Below are 24,449 nucleotides of genomic sequence, written 5' to 3' on the forward strand. Positions count from 1 at the left end.
TTTTGTTAAAAAGATAGAGCTCAGCGAGGGCTTCGTTCTAATCGGAGCAAAGTTGATTTTTTGCATCTTTGAGTATCCTACACTCTCTCACTCGTCTTCTAAGCTTGAGGTAGTGATATCTCCACACTTTTTATGAGTTTTAAATTAGTTATTTGTTATTTTTAAACAATATTAAGATTTTGAAAGATTTGGAACAAATCTAGGGTTTTGGAAAGAAAAAAAAAATCAAAAGAGAAGTCTTTCAAATGGATCCTTAAAAACGATTTTGATGTGAAAAATAATATTGAGTTGGGAATAAATGGTTGATTTTGATATTGGGGATTGATTTTGGAAAGACAATGGGTTTTGCCTTAAATGCCTTAAATGTTGATTTTATATAAATAATGAGATTGATATTGAAATTATGAAATTGGATTCATGTTGATATGGATGGTGGAGTTGGATATGTATTATCACTCATCTCTTGAAAATTTGGAGAATTTATCTTTACTAATAATTGTTTATCTGTTTAGAAATACCTATTTTGGGCTATCGATAGAGAATAACTATAATTGTTGTAGAAATTGCATGTGAATTAGGATAATTGAAACCATTTTCTTATTCATTTGCATTGGGCATTAACTCACACTTGTACATGGGAAATATTTGTCTTTTGAGAAAAAATGGTGAATCTAGGAAACATGGTTTGTCTCGTTGAAATAAGTTAGCTTGAGTGTCCATGGTGAAAGTTCTCAAAACCGCGCGTATACATGGGTGCCAATCCCGTGGACGAAATATCCGTAAAATAGCAATAGTAGTGCTTGTATATCCTACGTTTACATGGGTGATGGTTTACGATTTTTCGCAAATGAAATTTCCATGAAAGGTTGTATTGTTTCTAAGATTCCTAGAGTGTGATTCACTGTTAGGGCTGTGAACGAGCCAAGTCGATTTTTAGTATGTTTGGGCTTGTTTATTAAAATTTTAACGATCTCGAACTCGAGCTCAATAAAAATTTAAAAAATCAAGCTCGAGCCGAGTTGGCTTAGGCTTGACTCGAGCTCGAGCCTGTTCACGAGCCTTAACGAGCCAAAAAAATTATAAATTTATATTTGCGTATGAGACTAAAGTTACAATTAAAACCTTGATTATACAATTATATATACAATATATATAAACATTATAAAAAAAATCAATATTTTATCAAAATAATAATATCTACTACCACTTTTATATAAATGTACTATCTATAGTTAACTATTATTTATATATATGTTTTTTAAATATATAAATAACATATTTATCTTATTTTTTATACATATTTTTATATTATTTAATATATAAATAATAAACATTAAACGAGCCAGCTAACGAGCCGAGCTTACGAGTCGAGTTTTAGAGTATTTGGGCTTGTTTATTAAAAATTTAACGAGCTCGAACTTAAGTTCGAACGCAAAAAAAAATTTAACGAATCGAGTTCGAACGAGCTCTTACGAGCCAAGCTCGAGCCTGTTCATGAATGGCTCTATTCATTTGCAGCCCTATTCACTGCCTAATTTTCTATTATAAGGGAAATGATTTATGAACCATGATATTAACTTGGCATTGTATGGTTTTGGAAAGAAATGAAAAATGTTTTGACATAAGCATTACATAATCATACACCTTATATTTTTGTTAAGAATCATACACTGTATTGGATTATTTCTACTGGAATGTGGGTCACCCTATGTGGGAAAAACATTTCAGGTGCTGATGATATACCTCCACCAAAACAATAGTTTGGGAGGACTTGGAGCAAGAGCTTCTTTTGTGTATTTACTGTGCTTATTTTTGTATAAGGGCTTTAACTGTATTGGACTCAAGTCCACTTTTGTTGTAACCAAGTACTGTTTTAAAAAGTTGTAAGCTTTTAGGGTATTCATTTATCTGTTTTACCTTCATATCTTACCTCTTATTGTAACATATGCTATATAGCGATTTCAGTTTTGACCCGACTCTTATTGCATTTTGAACTTGGGCTTATAGTTTCTGAATGTTGTTCATTGTCGTTTTTCCCCTTAATCCTCCTTAAATTTGGTTATTGGATTGTAGTTTTGTGTTTGGAACAGGTTGGTTGCTTGTTTTTCCAAACCTTTGTTGCCCAGATTTTTGCTCCTCCGCTCGAGCAGCCATTCTTGCGCTCGATCGAGCTTTGTGAACTCTTAGTATTTCTGCAGACCTGCAAATACTGGATGAGTGTATTCTACGCTCGAGCGGCGTTTCCTACGCTCGAGTAGGTGAACGCTCGAGCGGCTAATCTTGAGCTCAAGCGGTGTCCTTCGTCTGCAAAACTTTTGAAAGTGTATATTCTGCGCTCAAGTGTCACTTCTTGTGCTCGGGCGAAACAATGTGTTTGACGCTCAAGCGTCACTTCTCACGCTTGAACAGACTGTGTGTATAATAGATCGCAAAAATGACATTTTACATCACTTTTTCATTCCTATCTCTCTCTAAAACTTTCCAAACACCTAGATTTTGAGTTTCTCTCTCTAAAACTCATCTTCTCTCTATTATTTCACCTAGATCCATTGGGATTTTCACCCTAGCGACTTTGAGAAAAAGATAGAGCGTCTCAAGAGCTCCGTTTTGATCCGAGTAGAAGTTGGTTTCGACGTCTTTGAAGTTTCTCCTTTATTGCTTTGGTCTTCTAAGCTTAAGGCTAGAATTTTTTACACTTTCATATGGTTTTTAACTTAGTTATTTGATGATTGTGTAACAATGGTGGGCTTTGGGTATATTATGGATAAGCTTAGGGTTTGGGTTGTAAAATCAAAAGAGGGGTTTCTAAATGTATGTTGTGGAAATGGTTATGAGGTTAAATATAAGGTGGTATGGTTACAAAATAGTTGATTTTGGCTTTGGGTTGATACTTGGAAAAATGGGGTTTGCCCTAAAATGATTCAAATATTTATTCTGTATAAATAAATGAAATTAGTGTTGTAAATATGAAATTGGACGAATATTGCAATAGATGGTGGAGTTGGATATGTATTACCTCATGCCGTTGGAAATTTTGAATAAATTATCTGTCTTGAGATTGAATATCTATTTAGAAATTACTGTTTTGGGTTATCGATGAAGGATAGCTATGATTGTTGTAGAAATTGCATGACGATTAGGTGAATTAAAACTAATCTATTGTTGGTTGTCATTGAATATGACTATGTTTTAAATATATTGTATATGTATAATGTTTGAGAGGAGAAATGAGATGCACTCCATGTTTGGGAGGAGATAGGGGATAGACTCCATTGAAATTAAGTTGGCTGGAGTGTATTGGGTGAAAGTCCCGAAACCGCGCATATACATGGGTGCCGATCCCGCGGATGAAATTTTCGTAAAATGACAGATTGAAGTGTTTGTGTGGTAATTGTGTTGATTAGATAACCACTGAGTTGTAGTTTCAGTTGGTTTGTTAAAAGATAATGAAATTGGCTCATGAATTGAAATGAATTGAAGAAAAATGGAATAAGATATGAACTTGGTATTTTATGATTATATAAAAATGTGAATGTTTTGTCACATGCATTGTATATGCACATTATACTTATATCTTTGTTAAATCTCATATATTGTGTTAAATTATTCCTACTGGGCTTTGGCTCACCCTATTTGGGAAAAACCATTTTTAGGTATTGGTGATATGCCCCCGCCAAGGCAATAGTTTTGAGGGACATTTGGGAGTAAGAGCTTCTTTCTTTTGTGTATTCTTTTGTATAGTCAAGGGCTTTAATTGTATTGAGCTAGGCTCATTTTGTTGTAACCAAACAATGACCTGGAAAGATGTAAGCCTATAGGGTATATGATTACCTATTTTGTTTTCAGTTCTCTTATCATTATAACACATGCTGTAGATTCAGGATGAACAGTTTATGAATGTATATCGCATGCGTTATCTTTTGTATACGAACTTTGATGAATGAAAGCATATTATTTCTATTATCTTTCCGCTTATGAGTTGTATTTATTATATAATTTTGGGGGCGTTACATGCTATAGATTCAGGGTTAGACTTGTAAATTTATATCTGCATATGTCACCCTCTTGTACAAGTAATTGGAATAAATGAAAGATAATTGTTTATTCATGTGTTGTTATATAATCAATATTGTGAATGATTTATAGCAATTATTTTGGAGCGTTACACTTTTACTAACATTTCACTTTAGTTTTTTTTTATTTTTAGTTGTGACAATTAATTTCGTATACTTAAGTCAAGTTACAAAGTTACCTTGCTTTCATCTACCATTAATGAGGCTGACAAAAACCAAAAAATTGAGGAACCAAAGTGAGATTTTGATGAAAATACAAACAATAAAGTAAATTTTTGATGAAAATCTAGGGGTATTAACGAAGTAAACAAAAAAAATATCACATATTTCACATTGACAAATTATGTTAGCTTTCTTAACATCAAATGTTTGAATTAAAATATAAAGAATTGACTATCACAATTGAAAGTGAATGTATCAAAGTTAGATTTTGGTAAAAATTAAGATGCCAGTTGTAACTAAGTCTTTTGTCCTAATATAATGGACGAATTAAACTAACGGTCCTTGTAGTTTGGGACTTGTGTTACTTTGGTCCCTGACCTGACCTTTCAATTATGATACATTTGACCTTGAATTTTGAATCTTATTCCAAATAAGGACAATTGAAAATATTGTTGCTCCATTTCAAGAGGAAAGTCGTCAATTTGATAAAATATAAATAGTTTGACAAAAATAAATGTCAAAAATTATTTTTAAAAATTATTTCTACCCACCAAAGATAAAATTATATAAATATAATAAATCCTTTACATTTTATTTTTTTTATCAAATTAATTTTTAATAGCATTTGAATGATAATCATGTAATGAGTAGTTATTTTCGTTAATAATTTTAGATAATTATCATGTAATAGATCATTGTATTTGTTATTAATAGATATTTTTGGATGGTTATCATATAATAGAGGGTTATTAGGTTTTTAATGTGTAATTGATATGTTTAATATATGAAATATTTTTAGTTTTAGATTTTTGATTTAATGGATTAGTTTAATAATGATATTAAAATTGTTATCATGCTTGATTTTTGAAAAATAGAAACTAATTTAACGAAAATAAATATCAAAAAAATATTTTAAAAAATTATTTGTATCCTCTCAAAAAATAAAATTATATAAAAATAATGTGTTTTAATTTTTTTCACCAATTTAATTTTTAGTTTTTTAGAAAAAGAAAAATCAAAATAGATTCTAAAAATCGAACCAAACAAAACTTTATAACTAACAAAGTTTCAACATTATTCATTAAAAAAAGGGGGCATTTACATACAAGTCTCATTTTGTAAACTTATAATCTATTAAGTCCTAGATAAAATTATTTGCTCCTTCAAGTCTTATTTATTTTTAATAGCCCAATTTATCCTTCCAAGACCTCCTCATAGCTGCCAAACATCATTCGTAGCAGATTTCAACCCGATCCCACCCCTGCCACCAATAATTGATCATTCCCCCCTAATCCCCTCTGTATTCTTGCTGGCACCAGTCTCCTCCTCCTTCTTCCCCCTCTCTCTCTCTCCAACTCCTTAAACCCTAGCTATACATACACAATTATACATACTCCAACCATACCCACAATCCTCATATGATATAACCCATCTCTCTCTCTCTCTCTCTCTCTCTCTCTGAAATTCTTCATCAGGTCAGGGGGTCTCATACGCTCTAACATCAACAAAAACCCAACATGCTTCCCCAATTCTTGATACTGTTTCTGCTTTCAATTTTGACCCATCTCTTTGTTTCGACCTCCGAACCATCGTCTATCTGCGACATCCTTCGAATCGAACCCCAAATTGCAACCTTTCAAGTCAAAAAGTTCACCAGATCTGAAATTGTAACCCTATGTACTCGATTACATTGTTCTTCTGAATTTTAATTTGAAATTGAGAACATTTTCAGTTTATAATATTCTCAATTTTAATCATGAAAAAATTTGAGAAATTTCTCAAAATTGACAATTATAAATTTCTTAATTTTGATAATATTCTTAGTTCATACTAGAAAAAATTGAGAAATTTCTTAATTTTGATAATTATAAATTGAGAACATTCTCAGTTTTAAAATTGAGAACATTCTCAGTTTTGGGATTAAAGGGCAAAACGTCTTTTTATCTATAAATGGAACTTAATGGTTCAAAAACTTTTTGACAGGTCCTAAGCTACCATCAAATATGTAGATAAGACTTTTTGGTAATTAATCCTAAAAAAAAAAGGTCATTACATTTCAAACAACATACAAGTTAACCAATACAAAATATTTTGCCCTTGACATTGACCGTTTGCAAAATAAATATTTTTTATTGTCCTTATTTGCAACAAGGTTCAAAATATATGATCAAATGTAATATAATTAAAAAGTCATGAATTAAAATGACATAAACTCTAAATTACAAAGACTGCTGGTATAATCCACCCTAATATAATTATGCGACTTTTGCATAAATGTCAAACCTACCCCTTCCGTGAAGGGAAAAAAAAAAGTGTAAAGGTATGAAGAGGGACAATTAATGTAATCAACAAAAGGTCAAAGACTTTTATTATAATTGGCCAAATTCTCTGACTTGATTGTATCTGTCCCAATTCAAATTTTAATGTAAATGGTTTAAGAGAAATGTTGATTGGATAAGAGAAAGTATAGTGATAGATATGTTAAAATAGTCAAGTTTATAATAAAATGTAAAATTATATTATTAAAATAATTAAGTTAAAAAGTAAGAATTCACATGCAAAACTCAAAAAATTTGATCCGTTACCATCCCTTTCCCTAATGAATCAAAGAGTGCAATATTTCTGATAAAAAATGGAATAGGAATAGCACCACCCTAAAATCAAAAAGAAAAATGAGCCAAAAAAAAATCTATTCACCCCAAAAAATATTTTATTCACCCTAAAAAAAAACAAAGAAAAATGAGCCAAACATTATGAATTTATGAGGGTTGAACAACACTTGTGAACTATGTTCAAAAAAAAAACAAAACAAAACAAAACATAGCATAACATAACAAAGCATGTGAGTTAAAAGCCCCGTGTGCTACATTTAGGTCATTTAAGGCAGTGACATCAGTTACTTATTATTATTTTTACAAATAAAGTACATTGATTTTCTTTAAGATTTGGAAAAAAAAAATTATAGAGTACTTTATAAATTTGGTATAGGGAGAGACTTCTCTTCAATTAGATATCCTAATTAGAAGGTACTGTTAAGCCTCTGTGGGCCCATCACAGAGCGCTTATCGATTATTTGAACCGTCAATATGTAGGATTCGTTGAATGCTTCATTCCTATAAAAAATCATTTTGATCGGATATCGATAGCCACTTAATCAAATCACATTTATAAATTTATTTTAAAAATCATAATTACCGTTGACACAAATGAGATGTGATTAAGTGGCTATTGATATCTGGTCAATGTGATTTTTTGCAAAGATAAAATACTCAATGAGGCTTACACATTGAACAGTTCGGGTTATCAATGCGAGTTCCGTGATAGGCCCACGAAAGTCTAACAGTTCATAAATGACTCATGGCACGGCAGATACAGGTCCTCCTCTCTCTGGTTTTCTCGCTCATTCCCTCTCATTATTTATCAATATTATAATGAATGGAAACACAAAGAATGTGAAAAATCAATGTGAGTTGTTGGGGGAAATGGGATTTGCTTATAAATAGCCCACTCTTAACCCTCTCTCTCCTCACTCAGATCTTCTTCTCTTTTTCTACTTATTCACCTCTCTCTCTCTCTCAAACTTAGAATACCCACAAAAAATCTCTCCTTTTTCCTCCTTCAAGATCCTTCATTTTCATGTAAGTCAATCAAACAATCTCTGTTTCTATTTTTATTTGTGATTCAGTTATTTGTATATGCCATTGCTTTGATTACAGTTCTACAAAATTAATAATTGACAACAATTAGATCTCACAGAAACCTAAATGGTATTCGTGCTTAATTAATGTTGTTCCTGTTAATTTTTTTTTTTTTTTAATGTGTTAATTTATTGTCATTAATGTCTTTTAAGCTTTGCCCAACTTCTTTCTTTAATCCGTAGTGCGGCTCGCAAAATTGCAAGATTTGGATAACTATATAAGGAATGAAGATGGGCGAAATCTGCAAAAAAGAGAAGTGTTAGTTCGGTTAATAGACTAACCAAAAACCGAAATAAAATACAAGGAAGAAGACCGAAGTTAAATTACCAGGCTCTCCCTTCTTCCAATTTATAGGTCGGCCAGGAATTTGGGCTTGAAAATCCTCAAAATTCCCAGAGACCCAGAAGAAGTCATCATCATTAAGGTCTTTGTCCGGTGTGTGCTTAATTATCTTCTCTCGGCGGCGGCGGATCCTAAGGTAATAGACCCACCCAGCATCTTTCGAGCCGATGGAATACTGATGGAATATTTCGGCAAGGCCAAGGTTTAAACCGGTTTGGTGGTTTAGTGCGGCTATTCCCATAATAATACGGTATGTATTGGTGGACAGTTGGGTGGGGCATAACCTAGTCTGCCTAAGGAACTCACAGATCAATGGTTGGACAGGAAACCGTAGTCCGATTTCTATTATGGATTGAAGAGTAAAGGGGACGAAGCCTTCATTATCCCAGGGTGTGATGTCTTTTTCGGCCAAAACCAGCTGGACGTCGTCAGGTATTTGGTAATCTTTCCTGAATTCGGCTAGGCCGCCCGGGGTCTCAACTAGATACCTATACTTACCCATCTGATGTATAATTTACTTATAAGTTATATCGGTGCAAAAATCGTGCTCAGTAGCTCGGTTGAGCGCACACAGGAGTGCCTGGGTAACCTAAGTCTGCAAAGTGAAAAAACAGAGGGGGGTTAAAGCACTGATCAACGGACCGTGCTACAATCTAAAAAGCAAGGTATAAAAGCCCTACTTCGGCCTCAAAAGACTAGTTCTATCTCGGTTCATCAAAAGGGTTGGTAGCTCGGCTTGAGCAGATTGCTCGTTAGACCGGTTTATCGTCTAGGGGCAGCTTTCTGAGTTCGGTCTTAACAACTAAGAAAGCTGGTTTAGCCCCAAGCCCTAAATCGGTTGTAGTGAATTACTTCGGTTAAGCCTCTAGGGGTGGCTTTCTGAGATCGGTTTAGGAACCAAGAAAGCCGGCTTGGCCCCAAAAGCTTAGTTCGGTTGAAAACCGAGGTTCCTAGTTTGATATGTTCAAAACTCGGTGATCTTATTTCGGCTAGAGTGAAGTGAGACGTTAATGACTCTTTGAGCCTTTCAAGTTCTAGTTCGGTTATTGACTACAGTGATCTACCTATCTGGGGCAAACAGGATCCTAGTTCGGTTGCTATGTGATTTTGGATCTAAAACTGGTTTTCTTCATAAATAGTTCATGCACACATGAAGCTCTACTGGTTTTTTCATGAAAGTACGAAAGCAAAGCAGAAATGGAGGAAAACTGTTTTGCAAAAACATAGAAAGTAAGAAACAAATACATAGAACATATACGAAAGCAAAAACAAGGAAGGAAAAAAGATTTACTTACCAGATTGGAGAGAAGGGGACTAGAAATGAAGACAGTGGCTGCAAGAGAAGAACAAAAACGCAGGTTGAAAAGGCAGAGGCACGAAGAGAGAAGAATATGAAAAGTGTGAGTGAATGATTCGAGATGAAGGGATGTTTTGTGAAAAGGACGAGCGGCAAAAAGTGGCGGGGACTGTTCAAAATTCACGAAGTACGAAAGACGGCGTGACAGCCGTCCTCAGCCCATCAGAATCTGCCACGTGTCATTGGAAGGGGAAGCGTTACAGTCGCTGTGATTGAAGAGACGTTTTGACCGGACATAGTGAAGCCCGAAGTAAAGTTAGCTCGGTTGGAGAGCCCGAGGGTTTTTCGCTCGGCTGGAGAGGCTAAAGGGTTTTTAGCTCGGCTGGAAAGGCTTAATAAACTCTAGCTCGGCCAGTAGACCGATAATCCCAATCATGTTGCGCAGATGGAATTAAGGGGCAATTGAGAGGGTAATTTTTGGGAAAAATTGGGCCGAGCTGCGAGTTGGGCTTTGAGGCCCAAAACGCGAATGACTAAGTAAGAAGGCCGTAAAGGATACTCCGGCCCAGGAGAGCAAGGTTACTCCGGCCTTGGGGAGATAAAGTTACTCCGGCCCAAGGAGGTGAAATTACTTCGGCTCACAAATGATAAAGTTACTTCGGTTAGAGGATTGTAAATGTACTTCGGTCTGGGAGCAACTTGAAGTTAGACCGGCCTTGAAGTTATACCGACCTTAGAGGTATACCGGTTTGGGGTTAGACCGGCCGAAAGTCGTTGGTTCGGTCCAAGACCGTACCATAGGTTCTACATGGAAAGCTGAGATAAGAAAGGGAAAAACAGAAGGACCGAACTAAGGATGAGTTCGGTTTATTCAGTGGCTCTGCATAGCCAGGCTTATTTCGGTCATGTAGTAGTTCGGCCAAAGTAAAAACCATCCCACTTGGTTTAAGCAGTGGGGGAGGGTGTAAAAGGATAAGCATTATCCTTTGGAGTATGAATCCTAGGAGGACTCTGCATGGAGGAATACAAGTCCTACCAGGATTGTGCCACGGGAAACTTATAAAAGCCCATAAACATCACCTTGGAGGAGGTAATTGAACACAATTCTTTCTGAGAACATAGAGCTTTGTCTATCTGTCAAGCTTACTGACTTAGGCATCGGAGGGGTTTCCGGCACACACCCGCCGGCTAGCTCACGTTTGTGTTTTCAGGTGGCAAAGCGACGTCGTACGGAGGAGCGTGGATTTGGTCAACAGGATTATACGAGGAGAATTATTTCTTCCCCGTACAATAATAAAATGTAAAATTATATTATTAAAATAATTAAGTTAAAAAGTAAGAATTCACATGCGAAACTCAAAAAATTTGATCCGTTACCATCCCTTTCCCTAATGAATCAAAGAGTGCAATATTTCTGATAAAAAATGGAATAGGAATAGCACCACCCTAAAATCAAAAAGAAAAATGAGCCAAAAAAAAATCTATTCACCCCAAAAAATATTTTATTCACCCTAAAAAAAAGAAAAGAAAAATGAGCCAAACATTATGAATTTATGAGGGTTGAACAAAACTTGTGAACTATGTTCAAAAAAAAAAAAAACAAAACAAAACAAAACATAACATAACATAACAAAGCAGGTGAGTTAAAAGCCGCGTGTGCTACATTTAGCCTCCGTTTGGGAAGTGGGTTGGCTTTTTGGCTTTTTGACTTTTTGGCTTTTTTGGCTATTTTAGCCTGGGCTTAAAAGTTTGGTTTGGGAAGGGTTTTTTGGCTTTTTGGCTTTTTTGAGTTTTTTTGTGAGAGAAGAATGTAATGATTATGGGTTGGATGTGATGTTTTGTTTGTTATGGCTAAAATAACCTATTTTGTCTTTTGTGGCTAAAATAGCCAAAAAAGCCCAAGATCCAACTTGCCAAACAGAGGCTTAGGTTATTTAAGGCAGTTACATCAGTTACTTATTATTATTTTTACAAATAAAGTACATTGATTTTCTTTAAGATTTGGAAAAAAAAAATTATTGAGTACTTTATAAATTTGGTATAGGGAGAGACTTCTCTTCAATTAGATATCCTAATTAGAAGGTACTGTTAAGCCTCTGTGGGCCCATCACAGAGCCCTTATCGATTATTTGAACCGTCAATATGCAAGATTCGTTGAATGCTGCATTCCTATAAAAAATCATTTTGATCGGATATCGATAGCCACTTAATCAAATCACATTTATAAATTTATTTTAAAAATTATAATTACCGTTGACACAAATGAGATGTGATTAAGTGGCTATTGATATCTGGTCAATGTGATTTTTTGCAAAGATAAAATACTCAATGAGGCTTACACATTGAACAGTTCGGATTATCAATGCGAGTTCCGTGATGGGCCCACGAAAGTCTAACAGCACCTTCCAGTCCGATTTGGACCGAGAAGAAACCGTGGCCTTTGGTATATGTACATTAATTTTCCTTCTAGTAGAGTTAAAGGAACAAAATTTAAATGTAAATGGTGTGAAGACATTAAAAATCAATAAGGTAAAATATACATTTAGAGTAAAATAGATGATTATATTATTTTTCATCTATATAACCAAAAAAATTTCGATGAAAAGTGATCCAAGTATTATATTAATTAAAACTTTAAATGAGAACAATGTAATCATATAAAACTTATGAGATTTACTATAAATTACCTTTTAGGAATCTGTGCCTAGTTTTTTGTTCATCATTTATTAGACAAAAACAACTTAAATAAATTTAAAATTTTAATTATCTAAAAATTAGAAGATAAACACTTTTAACTTTTACTTTTTCTATCATCAATTTTTAGACCATTAGTTAGAATGTGATGCTCCAAAATCTTCTCATAACTGCTCTATAATCATTCACAAGATTGGTGTGGTTTAAACAAAACTCTCTACACAATATTATTGTAACGTATTCTGGCTTAATATATAGTCAGGAAAAAATATAATTAATATAGTCTGGTAATATACGTGCAGGGTGGAAACTATGATTTGATTTTACAAATCAAGAACAATAATTCAATTGAACAGTCTCATACAAAAGTATAATTGATAAATACAAATTAACATTAGTATATATATTAAATTCTATAAATACGAAAAAAAACTCATTAGAAAAATATGTCTGGAAACAAAATGATTTCAAGATCTATCAAAACTGTTGAGAGCAATTGTAAAACTTTATTTTTCATGTACATGTTTGTTGAAATAATAGTATCAATATATTAAAAATTTTCTTAGTTTGTGATTTACCGTGAAGTTTAAATTGATAGAATAATTGAAAGCGAAGGATAGACATTGATCAATATAATTTTTTAATATAAATTTTAATTACTTTTTTAAATACCTTAACCAATGTTTATGGATTTATCACTATATAAAAAAAAGTCAAAAAATCACTAAAAATGTTAAATTCCAAACAAGGCCTTAAACTTTTCAAAATTTAAGTAAAATAAATTGTAAAAATATTTTATCGTTGTCTTAACAAAAAAGAAAACTTTTATAATTGTATTCGATGAGATTTTATCTTTTATGAGATCATTGCATAATATTGTGATTATCAATAATGTCAAACATATGTATAACCAAGAAATCATTCAACCATTGGACTCAAACTATTTGTTGGGTCTCGTATTTTTTTTTTAATGAGGTTAAAATATATTAAATAAAGGGTAATATTGGAGGTTACTAAATGAAGTCAAATAGTAAGTACAATTTTAAGTACGTATTAGATAATTAAAATTTTAAATTTATTTATTTAAATTATTTTTGCCTAAACTATTATTGTAACTTCCCAATTATTATTGTAAACTTTTTTATTAGCTTAAACAGTTTCATTTAAGGGTTTTTGAGAGGCTGATGTGAACCTTTACATTGTGGCCCCTGCATATCTTTGATAATCTACTAAATTACACTGGCCTTTACTTTTTTACTAATCTACTAAATTACACTGGCCTTTGCAAAGATTTAGAAAAAAATCCAACAAGTCTCATAATTTTAGTATAATTAAATATCTTTTTTTTTTTTATCGGAATTACATTATCTTTCTTGTTAGTAAAGTTAAATGGATTAGAATTAATACAAATGATGTGAATACAAGAAAGAAAAAAAAAATGGTAAGTGGGTGTTTGAGATTTGCATTTTTTTGTAACTTTTTTGTTGACTTATTTTTGTCTTTAATGCATATTTTAAAAAAGTTTAAGCTTTTAGATTATACTCGAAAAAATCAACAGAAAAATTTTAAAAATTCTAGAAAATACAAACGGAAAAAAAAAGTAAAAAAAAAGATTAGATTTTTTAAGCTTATTTTGATTTTTTTTAAAAAATTATTTCTTAGATTTGTTTACACAAGACATATAATTAAAAAAAAAAATTGACATAATTTTAAAAAAATGTCACTAAATCAAAAATATATATACATATATATAACTTATTTGAAAGTTCTCAAATAACAACATTATTCTATTTATATTTTCTCTAAATTTGAAGAAATAGATTAATGTAATTTACCGAAATAAATTTTTTATTACAACTCATAGCGTGGTACATGCGCCGTGTCAAACATCATAGCGTGGTACATGAGTTAGCCTGTCTGTATTCCTCTTCTTTTTAATGCTGTACTTGTATTTTCTACATTTTTATTATTTATTTATTTATTATCTTTGTTCAGTCTGTTACAAACTTATATATTAGAGTAAACTTATAAATTACAAATATACTCTTTATCAGAATTTTTTATCTAATAAAATGAATAGAAATAAATAAAATTTTTAATTATTTTTCTATTAAATAATAAAATTATCAGAATTATTAATTAAAATATATTTTTATTCCATTAAAACCTATTAATTGAATTGATAATTTGTTAATAAAATGAGTAATTTGTTAGAGCATCTCCAAAGGGATAGTCAAGCAAAGCTTGCTAGGCATTTTAGTCAATGTAAGTCTAATTTTGAGCTCCAATGGACTAGCTACTTTACCATCCTATTTTTTTGGTAGCTACAATTGAAGAGCCCCAGAGGCTCTCCAAACAATTATGTATATATATATTTTAGATTTTTGTATATTTATATCTTGGATTTAGGATTTTATATTATATATATATATATGTGTGTGTGTGTGTGTGTAGCAATTTTATATGTTCTTTCAATTCTATTTGATGAATTACGAAATAACTTATTTTGTATTTTGTATTTTTTTTTCTCCTCATTCTACAAGTTTTGTATGTTTGTATGGGAAAATTTATTATTATTGCAAATTTAAAACCAAACCAAACCAAGCCTTAAGTCCCATTAAATGGGGTCGGCTATATGAATCCTTCTTCTCTACGCGGCCCTATCAAAGGCCATTTCATTAGTCAAATTAAGTAGATTCATATCTCTATTTATAACGCTAGTCAACGTTAATCTAGGCCTACCCTGTTCCCTAACACTTCCATCTATCGTTACAGCATCGCATCTCTTCACTACTGTCTCTGTTGGTCTCCGTTGAATATGACTGAACCATCTCAAACGATTCTCTCTCAACTTATCTTCTATCGGTGCTACTCCTACCCATTCCTGAATACACTCATTCCTAATCCTGTCCTGTCTAGTCTTACCACACATCCACCTTAACATCCTCATCTCAGCCACACTCATCTTATCTACATGTTGTTTCTTGGTTGCCCAACACTCCGTCTCATACAACATAGCTGGTCTAATAGCCGTTCTATAGAACTTACCTTTTAGTCTAGTGGGTATTCGTTTATTGCACAATACCCCAGACGTACTTCTCCACTTACACCATCCCGCCTTAATCCTATGGGCCACATCTGCATCAATCTCTCCCGCTGTTGTGATAATCGACCCTAAATAACGAAAATGTTCACTTTTAGGCAGTTCTTGGTTCTCAATCTTCACTTCTCCTCTGCTTTCATTGGTACTGTTACTAAATTTACACTCCATATACTCTGTCTTAGTTCTGCTTATCCGAAATCCTTTAGATTTAAGAGTTTTTCTCCAAATCTCTAACTTTGTGTTAATTCCTCCTCTAGTCTCATCCACTAACACAATATCGTTTGCAAAAAGCATACACCATGGCACGTCATCCTGAATATTTATCGTCAACTCGTCCATAACTAAAGCAAAAAGATAAGGACTTAAGGTAGATCCTTGGTGTAACCCTACAGTGATAGGAAATTCATTTGTTTCTCTAGCTGACGATCTAATAGTGGTCATCACTCCTTCATACATGTCCCTAATCACGTCAATATAGCCTTTTGTCACCCCTTTCTTCTCTAACGCCCACCATATTATATCTCGGGGCACTCTGTCATATGCTTTCTCAAAGTCGATAAACACCATATGAATGTCTCTTTTCTTTTCTTTATACTTTTCTATAACTCTCCTTAAAAGATAGATCGCTTCCATTGTTGACCTACCAAGCATAAACCCAAATTGATTCTCTGACACCTCTGTTATGTCTCGCAATCGGCGTTCCATCACCCTCTCCCACACTTTCATTATATGACACATTAGCTTAATTCCTCTATAGTTGTTACAATTCTGGATATCACCTTTATTCTTATAGATTGGCACTAAAATACTCTTCCTCCACTCATCTGGCATGTTCCTAATCAACAAAATTTTGCTAAACAACCTAGTCAACCAAGCAACTCCCTTTTTACCCAAACACTTCCAAGCTTCAATAGGGATATCATCAGGTCCTAAAGCCTTATTTGATTTCATCTTCTTAAGTGTAATCTCTACTTCAAAGTTCCTAATCCTGCGATAGAACCTATAGTCTTGGTTTATCGTATTACTGATTATTTCTTCCCCTATTGTTGTACTTCCATGTTCCTCATTTAACAATTTCTCAAAATAATTTTTCCATCTTTCCTTAATCTCATCATCCTTCACCAATACCTTAGAATCCTCACTCTTGATACACTTTACTTGATTAAAATCTCTTGTTTTCCTCTCCCGTATCTTAGCAAGTTTGTATACCCTCTTCTCTCCCTCCTTACTATCTAGTCTAGTGTATAGGTCATCATAAACTTTCAACTTAGTCTCTCTCACTACTTTATTGACCTCCTTATTAGCCAATCTATAGCTCTTAAGGTTTTCCTCAGTTCTATCCTTCTGCCACTTTTTAAAGCACTCTTTTTTTGCCTTAACTACCGCTTGGACCTCTTCCATCCGCCACCAAGTTTCCCTAGAGCTGGGTCTCATTCCTTTCGACTCTCTAAGCATTTCCCTTGAGATTCTCCTCATACAATTGGCCATCGAATTCCACATAGTGTTAGCATCACCTTCTAAGTCCCAAGTACCTTCCTTATCCATTCGATTCTTAAATATTTCTAGTTTATCCCCTTTTAAGTCCCACCATCTTGTCCTACGACGCCCACCATCCTTCCTAACTTGGTATTGCCCTCCAAAACAAAAATCTAGTACCAAAATCCTATGTTGAGAGACCAGACTCTCACCAGGAATCACCTTACAATCATTGCATTTTAGGCAGTCCACTTTTCTCACTAAGAAACAATCTATTTGGCTCTTAACTAATCCACTCTTGAAGGTTATCAAATGCTCATCCCTCTTCTTATACATAGTATTGGCCACCACCAGGTCAGAAGCCAACGCAAAATCTAAGATTCTCTCTCCAGCCTCATTTCTGTCACCAAAATCGTATCCACCATGTACCCTTTCATAACCTACTTTATCTATGCCCACATGGCCATTAAAATCTCCACTTATAACCAGGTTCTTTCCTACGGGTATCTCCTGTAAGATCTCATCCATTTGCTCCCAAAAATCCCTCTTAGTCTGATCATCTAACCCTACTTGAAGGGCGTAAGCTCTAATAATATTCACTATATTCCCTCCAATAACTAGTTTAATTAGCATAATCCTATCTCCTTTCCTAGTGACAGCCACCACACTTTCCACAAGACCCTTGGCAATTATGATTCCCACCTCATTCCTGCGTCTATCCTTACCACTGTAATAAAGTTTAAAACTAGTATCCTCAATTTCCCTAGCTTTCTCTCCTGCCTACTTAGTTTCTTGTATGCAAGCTATACTACCTCTCCTCCTAATCATAACATCTACCAATTCCATCGTCCTACCAGTTAAGGTTCCTATGTTCCAAGTGGCTATCCTAAACCTATAGTCTTGGACTAGCTTCTTTACCCGCGCTCATCCAGAAAAACGCAGAAACCTTTGCCCATATTTCACCGCACCCAGGCGTCGATGCGGCGCCCCTTGCTCACTTTTCGAAACACCCGGAGGCAGGCGCAACGCGTCACTTGATAGGAACGACCTAGCATTTAAACGATTCAAAGTAGGATTCATTTTCATAAGAGATCCGAGCGGCTTTTTTATGTGTTGGTTGTCGGCTACCTAACACACAACCCTCCTCTTTAGTAAAATATCAACAATTAGTATTTTTTTATTAATTAAGTTAGTTTAAATGATTAGCTAAAATAAAGAGCGTGGTTGAAGAACACAATAGTTAAAGTAATTAAGTAAAATAAAGAGTGTATTTTTTTTGTACTTTAGCTAGTAAAAAGTAGAGAATGTAGTTGAAGTTGCTCTTATGCGATTAAAATTTAAAATGACAAGATGTAATTTTTTTGAATTACAGTGGATAATTCATATTTTAAGTAAGTCATGGTAGGTAGCTGAAAGTTATCTTAAAATCAAGCCCATCAATATTATTTCCATAAAAAATTTGTATTTCAAAAAAAAATTTGTCTGCTAGTTAGAAGCGATGATAAGAGTACATTAAGGTCAACTAAAAAAGTTTTTACCACATGACAGTTAAAAATTTATATTTATTTCTTGAATTGTTCCATTTTAGATATATTGATTTTTTTTTTCAATAATGAAATTTGAATTTTTTTAGATACTTATCAGCATCAAAATGAGCAAGATTTTGAATCACGTACTTCTAATAAGTGTTCCTATCTTCCTTTGAAGCAAAGGAAAAATTATACCTCAGTGGAAGTTTAAAAAAAAAAATTACAAGTTAACGACAAACATTACAAATATTAAAATATAAAATAATAAATATTAAAATATAAAATAATAAATTATATCATCAATCAATAATTAATTTTTGACAATTATACTGAACCTAAAGGAAACAATCAAACATAAACTTCTTCCTTTTTTAAATATTTTAGAATCATTCATTTTTACAATAAAATACATAAAATTATTTAATTTGTAAATAAGTTAACTTTAAAATAATTCCATCAATACTTTTGGAATAAAAAATGATTTGCTTATATATATGATTTATGACAAGAATAATGTGATACTAAAATTTGTAAAATTATAAGAACAATAATTAATATTTTCATTAGTGATAACTCACATGATTGATTTTCTATGAAAATCCTGACCTCATTCAAGATCTGACAAAAAATTGTTTTTTTTAGTTAGATAAGCTTTTGAGTCTGTTTGGTGCAGATTCTATGAGTTATTTATAATTTTTTTTTATATAATTTGTGTCAAATTATTTGGTATAATTTTTACTTACAACTTATCAGGCGAAATAGTTAAAATAAGTTGAAAAAAATTAATAGAAATTGGAGAGTGATGTTTTCAACTTAAATTTTTTGATTATCAACTTTTAACTTAGCAAAAATTACACCAAAGGGAAAAGAAAAACAACTATAAAAAAAAAAAAGGTTAAAAGATCAAATAATCACTAAAAAAGTTAATGATCCCCTCTATTTGATGAGGGAAAAAAAATTGATGAAAAATAAAAATGAAAGAAAATAAATAAAAAGGAAATTTTTTTTAGCAAGAATTTAATTAAGACAAAAAAGTTTGCAAGAAAAAATAGAGAAAATTAAAATTTTAATCCGAGATAAACCCTTGTATACTTGTGCTTTCTTATTTTTTTTTTATAAGCAATAAAAAAAAATTAATTACAATGTACCTTATAAAAATTTTATTTTATTTTATTTTACTTGACTTTCTATAACTTACATATATTCAACAAACTCATCTTTACTCTTTTTTTTTTTTTTTAAAACAAAAAAAATCACCCTTACTTGTTTGGCTTTATTGGAATAGCCCTGCTGTTTCGTTGCGTTCAGTTCATAAATGACTCATGGCACGGCAGATACAGGTCCTCCTCTCTCTGGTTTTCTCTCTCATTCCCTCTCATTATTTATCAATATTATAATGAATGGAAACACAAAGAATGTGAAAAATCAATGTGAGTTGTTGGGGGAAATGGGATTTGCTTACAAATAGCCCACTCTTAACCCTCTCTCTCCTCACTCAGATCTTCTTCTCTTTTTCTACTTATTCACCTCTCTCTCTCTCTCTCTCAAACTTAGAATACCCACAAAAAATCTCTCCTTTTTCCTCCTTCAAGATCCTTCATTTTCATGTAAGTCAATCAAACAATCTCTGTTTCTATTTTTATTTGTGATTCAGTTATTTGTATATGCCATTGCTTTGATTACAGTTCTACAAAATTAATAATTGACAACAATTAGATCTCACAGAAACCTAAATGGTATTCGTGCTTAATTAATGTTGTTCCTGTTAAAATTTTTTTTATTTTTTTTAATGTGTTAATTTATTGTCATTAATGTCTTTTAAACTGGTCTGTTTCTCTTTTTTCTGGGTTTTGTGATTGATGTATGCTTTTGCATTTTATTTGTTTTTTTAGCATTTTTTTGGCAGATCTTGGAATCTGTGAGGAACGGAATTCTATGGGATAGGAACATTTTGTTATTTTCAAGCTTTTTCAAATGTGCCCTCATTGGCTTTTCTTTTTTCTTTTTTCTTTTCCCCCCTCTTTTCTTGCTTTGTTTTGTTGTTTTAATATACCGTTTATGAAAACTGCCCTTGAATTTTGTTTACAATTATTCATATTCAGCTCTCTGTATATGAATTTGTTTCTTTCTAAATCATGGAATGTACATCAGAACATTGTTTTGGCTTGTCTTATATTTTTGGCAGTTTTTGGTTTGTCTTAAAAATCTTAATTATGGATTTAAAGTGCTTGTTTGGGTGGTCCATGTTTGTTTGTTTCTATGGCAAATACCATCATAATGCTTTTCTGGGAGACAAATGTATAGGAAAATTACAAAAAAAAAAAAAAAAAAAGGAGAGAAAAACCTAGAGTTGACCATGGCCTTTCAAAATCGTATATTTTCATTAAATATTCTAAATGGAAGAGATTACATTCTCTCTTCTTGTTCTCAAGGGCTCACAACACGCCCTCCCCCTCTTCTGCAAGGTTTCAAGTAACTGTTGCAGTTACTGTAATTATAATGTAGTGATGTGTTTGTGGGGTGTGATGGGTGTAGCATAACGGTTGCAACGACGGGATCTGTGAAATTTTTCTACTTTTGCACAACCTCACAAAAATGGTTTTCAGAGGATTTAGTATATTTTTTGAAACCTGACCCAATAAAGTCTCTATGAATAGAGTTTTGACATATTTTTCTTTCAACATTTAATGATTTCATGTGTCATAAATTTATAATACACATGTGATTCATATTTTCAAGTTATACAAGTAAACATAACATACAACTTACAAGTTACAATTACATATAAAAACTATGTTCAACATTTAATGTTGAGTAAATAAATAAAAGACGAAAGCTAAAATTCAAGAAAATGAGCAAAAATTGATTTGAAATGTAACGGCCATAAGTGTCAGGTAATGGTGGTGACTGTTGCACCAATGAAATTCAATCACACCGCTATAATGGCCATAATGGGTATTGGTGTCTACCCAGCACCCCCTTGTCTGCTTTTAAACCTTGATATGTTCTTCAATACAGAGATCATTACTAGATCATAGAGCTAAAGGGTAGAAAAAAAACTAGAGTGAATTTGATTGGGTGTGTTCAAGAGCATGATGGGGTTGATAATGGATAGTTTTGAAATGGTTGATGGGTGATAAAATGTTGTGATCTAGTGAGGGTAGATTAAAAGTTGAAATTGACTTAAAAAGAGCTAGTGGGAGGAGGCCATATGTGTTGCATAAAATTTTCTTCCGTTAGACAAGTTAACGTTCATTTTGTTAGCCATAGTATTCCTGGATTGTTGGAAGTTCATTCTCCTTCATGATTAAGGATCTCCTCAGACCTAATTTTTCCTAGATATGTTGTTGCATTGTTTATATTTAGTTTGCAGACTTGTTTCAGTTTCTGAATCTAATTTTGTATGCGGTATATGTAGTTTATTTGGATATGGATCCATACACACCCAAAAACATCCTCATAACTGGAGCTGCTGGCTTCATTGCATCCCATGTCGCCAACCGGCTTATCCGTAACTATCCTGACTACAAGATTGTCATTCTGGACAAGCTTGATTACTGTTCAAACCTCAAGAACCTCAGGCCTTCTCGATCATCTCCAAATTTCAAGTTTGTCAAGGGAGACATCGGTAGTGCTGACCTTGTCAACTTCATTCTCCTTACTGAATCCATCGATACGATAATGCATTTTGCAGCCCAGACCCATGTTGACAACTCCTTTGGAAACAGCTTTGAGTTCACCAAAAACAATATTTATGGCACTCATGTCCTTTTGGAGGCTTGTAAAGTGACCGGTCAAATCAAGAGATTCATTCACGTAAGCACTGATGAGGTTTACGGAGAAACAGATGAGGATGCACTTGTAGGAAATCATGAGGCTTCGCAGCTCCTCCCTACAAACCCATATTCTGCAACTAAAGCCGGTGCGGAGATGCTTGTGATGGCCTACGCACGGTCATATGGGTTACCAGTGATAACCACGAGAGGAAACAATGTGTATGGGCCAAATCAATTTCCCGAAAAGTTGATTCCCAAATTCATACTCTTAGCCATGGCAGGAAAGCCTCTTCCGATTCATGGAGATGGGTCCAACGTTCGCAGTTACCTCTATTGTGAGGATGTTGCCGAGGCTTTCGAAATCATTCTCCACAAGGGTGAAGTAGGTCATGTTTACAACATTGGGACACACAAGGAAAGGAGAGTGCTTGATGTGGCCAAGGATATTTGCAGACTATTTTCGTTGGACTCAAATTCAGTGATTAAGTTTGTGGAGAATAGGCCTTTTAATGACCAGAGGTACTTCTTGGATCATCAAAAGCTCAAGAATTTGGGATGGTCTGAACGGACCACTTGGGAGGAAGGCCTTAAGAAGACTATGGAATGGTATGTTAGCAATCCCGATTGGTGGGGAGATGTCTCGGGGGCTCTTCTCCCTCATCCAAGAATGTTGATGATGCCAGGAATCGAAAGAAACGCTTCTGATGTTTCAATTTCCGCTGCCTCTCAAGTGGTAAACAATTCCGGACAGAAAGGAATGGTGATTCCTGTTTCTAAAAGCAATCTTTCTTCTACCCAGAAAACACAACCTTTCAAGTTCTTGATTTATGGTAGAACTGGGTGGATTGGTGGCCTTTTGGGGAAACTCTGTGAGAAACAAGGGATACCCTATGAGTATGGAAAAGGGCACTTGCAGGAACGCTCTGAACTCTTGGCAGATTTACAAAGTGTCAAGCCTACCCATGTGCTCAACGCTGCTGGAGTGACTGGTAGACCTAATGTGGATTGGTGCGAGTCTCATAAACCAGAGACAATCCGCACCAATGTTGTTGGTACGCTAACTTTAGCAGATGTTTGCAGAGAGCATGGACTTCTAATGTTGAATTTCGCTACTGGTTGCATTTTTGAGTACAATGATGCACATCCGATGGGAACAGGCATTGGATTTAAGGAGGAAGACACTCCCAATTTCATTGGCTCATTCTATTCAAAAACCAAGGCCATGGTAATTCCTATCATCCTTTCTACTTCTTACTCATTGGAAATTTGCAATATGGATACCAATTCAGACTTTTTAATTATATTTATTTATTTATTTGTATTTTATTACCAGGTTGAAGAACTTCTGAAAGAATATGATAATGTTTGCACCCTCAGAGTCCGAATGCCAATATCATCTGACCTGAGCAACCCCCGTAACTTCATCACAAAAATTGCGAAGTATGACAAAGTGGTGAATATCCCCAACAGCATGACGATCTTGGATGAGCTTTTACCCATTTCGATTGAGATGGCGAAAAGGAACTTGAGAGGCATATGGAACTTCACAAACCCTGGTGTCGTAAGCCATAATGAAATTCTGGAGATGTACAAGAGCTACATTGACCCTAATTTCAAGTGGGTTAATTTCACACTCGATGAACAAGCCAAGGTAATCGTCGCCCCTCGTAGCAACAACGAAATGGATGCTTCCAAGTTGAAAAATGAGTTCCCAGAGCTGTTGTCGATCAAGGAATCACTGATTAAATACGTTTTTGAACCCAATAAGAAAAGCTCCACCGTTTGATCATGTCATCTATCAGAAGAGAGATCTTTGGAATATGCATGAGTAGGGTTTCAGTTAAAATCATATTATTAATGTTCTAGCCATTATTTGTGATCGTCCTCATTGTCATACCTATTATTCCATTGTGATATTTGGGTTAAGTATATAAGTACACATGGTTGGGGGGTCTATGTTACATTTATTTGTTAATTTACTCTGTCAAAATGTGGGAAGGAAGGAGAGCAATGTATCTTATGTTTATTGGATTTTAATTTATAAAGCTGTTTATTTTCATTTTGGTTTTTGTTTTTAAAGATTTTGTTGGTATTTATTTTCTAAAATAGCGATGTGTTGTTGCCTCTGCAAACTGCACTTGAAAAATAAACTATGTAATCATCTATGTTCTTAACACAGTATAAAAAAAACAAGAAGAGATTTAGAGATGAATGCTAAACTAAGCCATTTAAAGACTATTTTACATTCTGGGTTGAGTTTTTCATTATTTAGAAACTAAAAGAGGACCTTATTTTTTAT

General features: G+C 33.5%; 1 protein-coding gene across 3 annotated transcripts; it reads left to right on the forward strand.

The window, feature by feature from the left end:
- Nucleotides 1–7,575: 7,575 nt before the first annotated feature.
- LOC114265573 (trifunctional UDP-glucose 4,6-dehydratase/UDP-4-keto-6-deoxy-D-glucose 3,5-epimerase/UDP-4-keto-L-rhamnose-reductase RHM1) lies at nucleotides 7,576–24,209 on the forward strand. 3 transcript variants are annotated; one of them, XM_082883493.1, is made up of 3 exons: nucleotides 7,576–7,873; nucleotides 21,793–23,375; nucleotides 23,484–24,209. In XM_082883493.1, the coding sequence occupies exons 2-3, from the start codon at nucleotides 21,804–21,806 to the stop codon at nucleotides 23,934–23,936; spliced, it is 2,025 nt and encodes a 674-aa protein (XP_082739619.1). In that variant the 5' UTR covers nucleotides 7,576–7,873; nucleotides 21,793–21,803; the 3' UTR covers nucleotides 23,937–24,209. The 3 variants fall into 3 exon arrangements, with proteins under 3 accessions (XP_082739619.1, XP_028062202.2, XP_082739618.1); XM_028206401.2 differs by lacking the exon at nucleotides 7,576–7,873 and adding an exon at nucleotides 19,556–19,714; XM_082883492.1 differs by lacking the exon at nucleotides 7,576–7,873 and adding an exon at nucleotides 19,662–19,981.
- Nucleotides 24,210–24,449: the final 240 nt, after the last annotated feature.

The sequence above is a fragment of the Camellia sinensis genome, chromosome 8 (assembly GCF_055761805.1).
Source record: "Camellia sinensis isolate YWXY chromosome 8, ASM5576180v1, whole genome shotgun sequence".
Taxonomy (NCBI): Eukaryota; Viridiplantae; Streptophyta; class Magnoliopsida; order Ericales; family Theaceae; genus Camellia; species Camellia sinensis.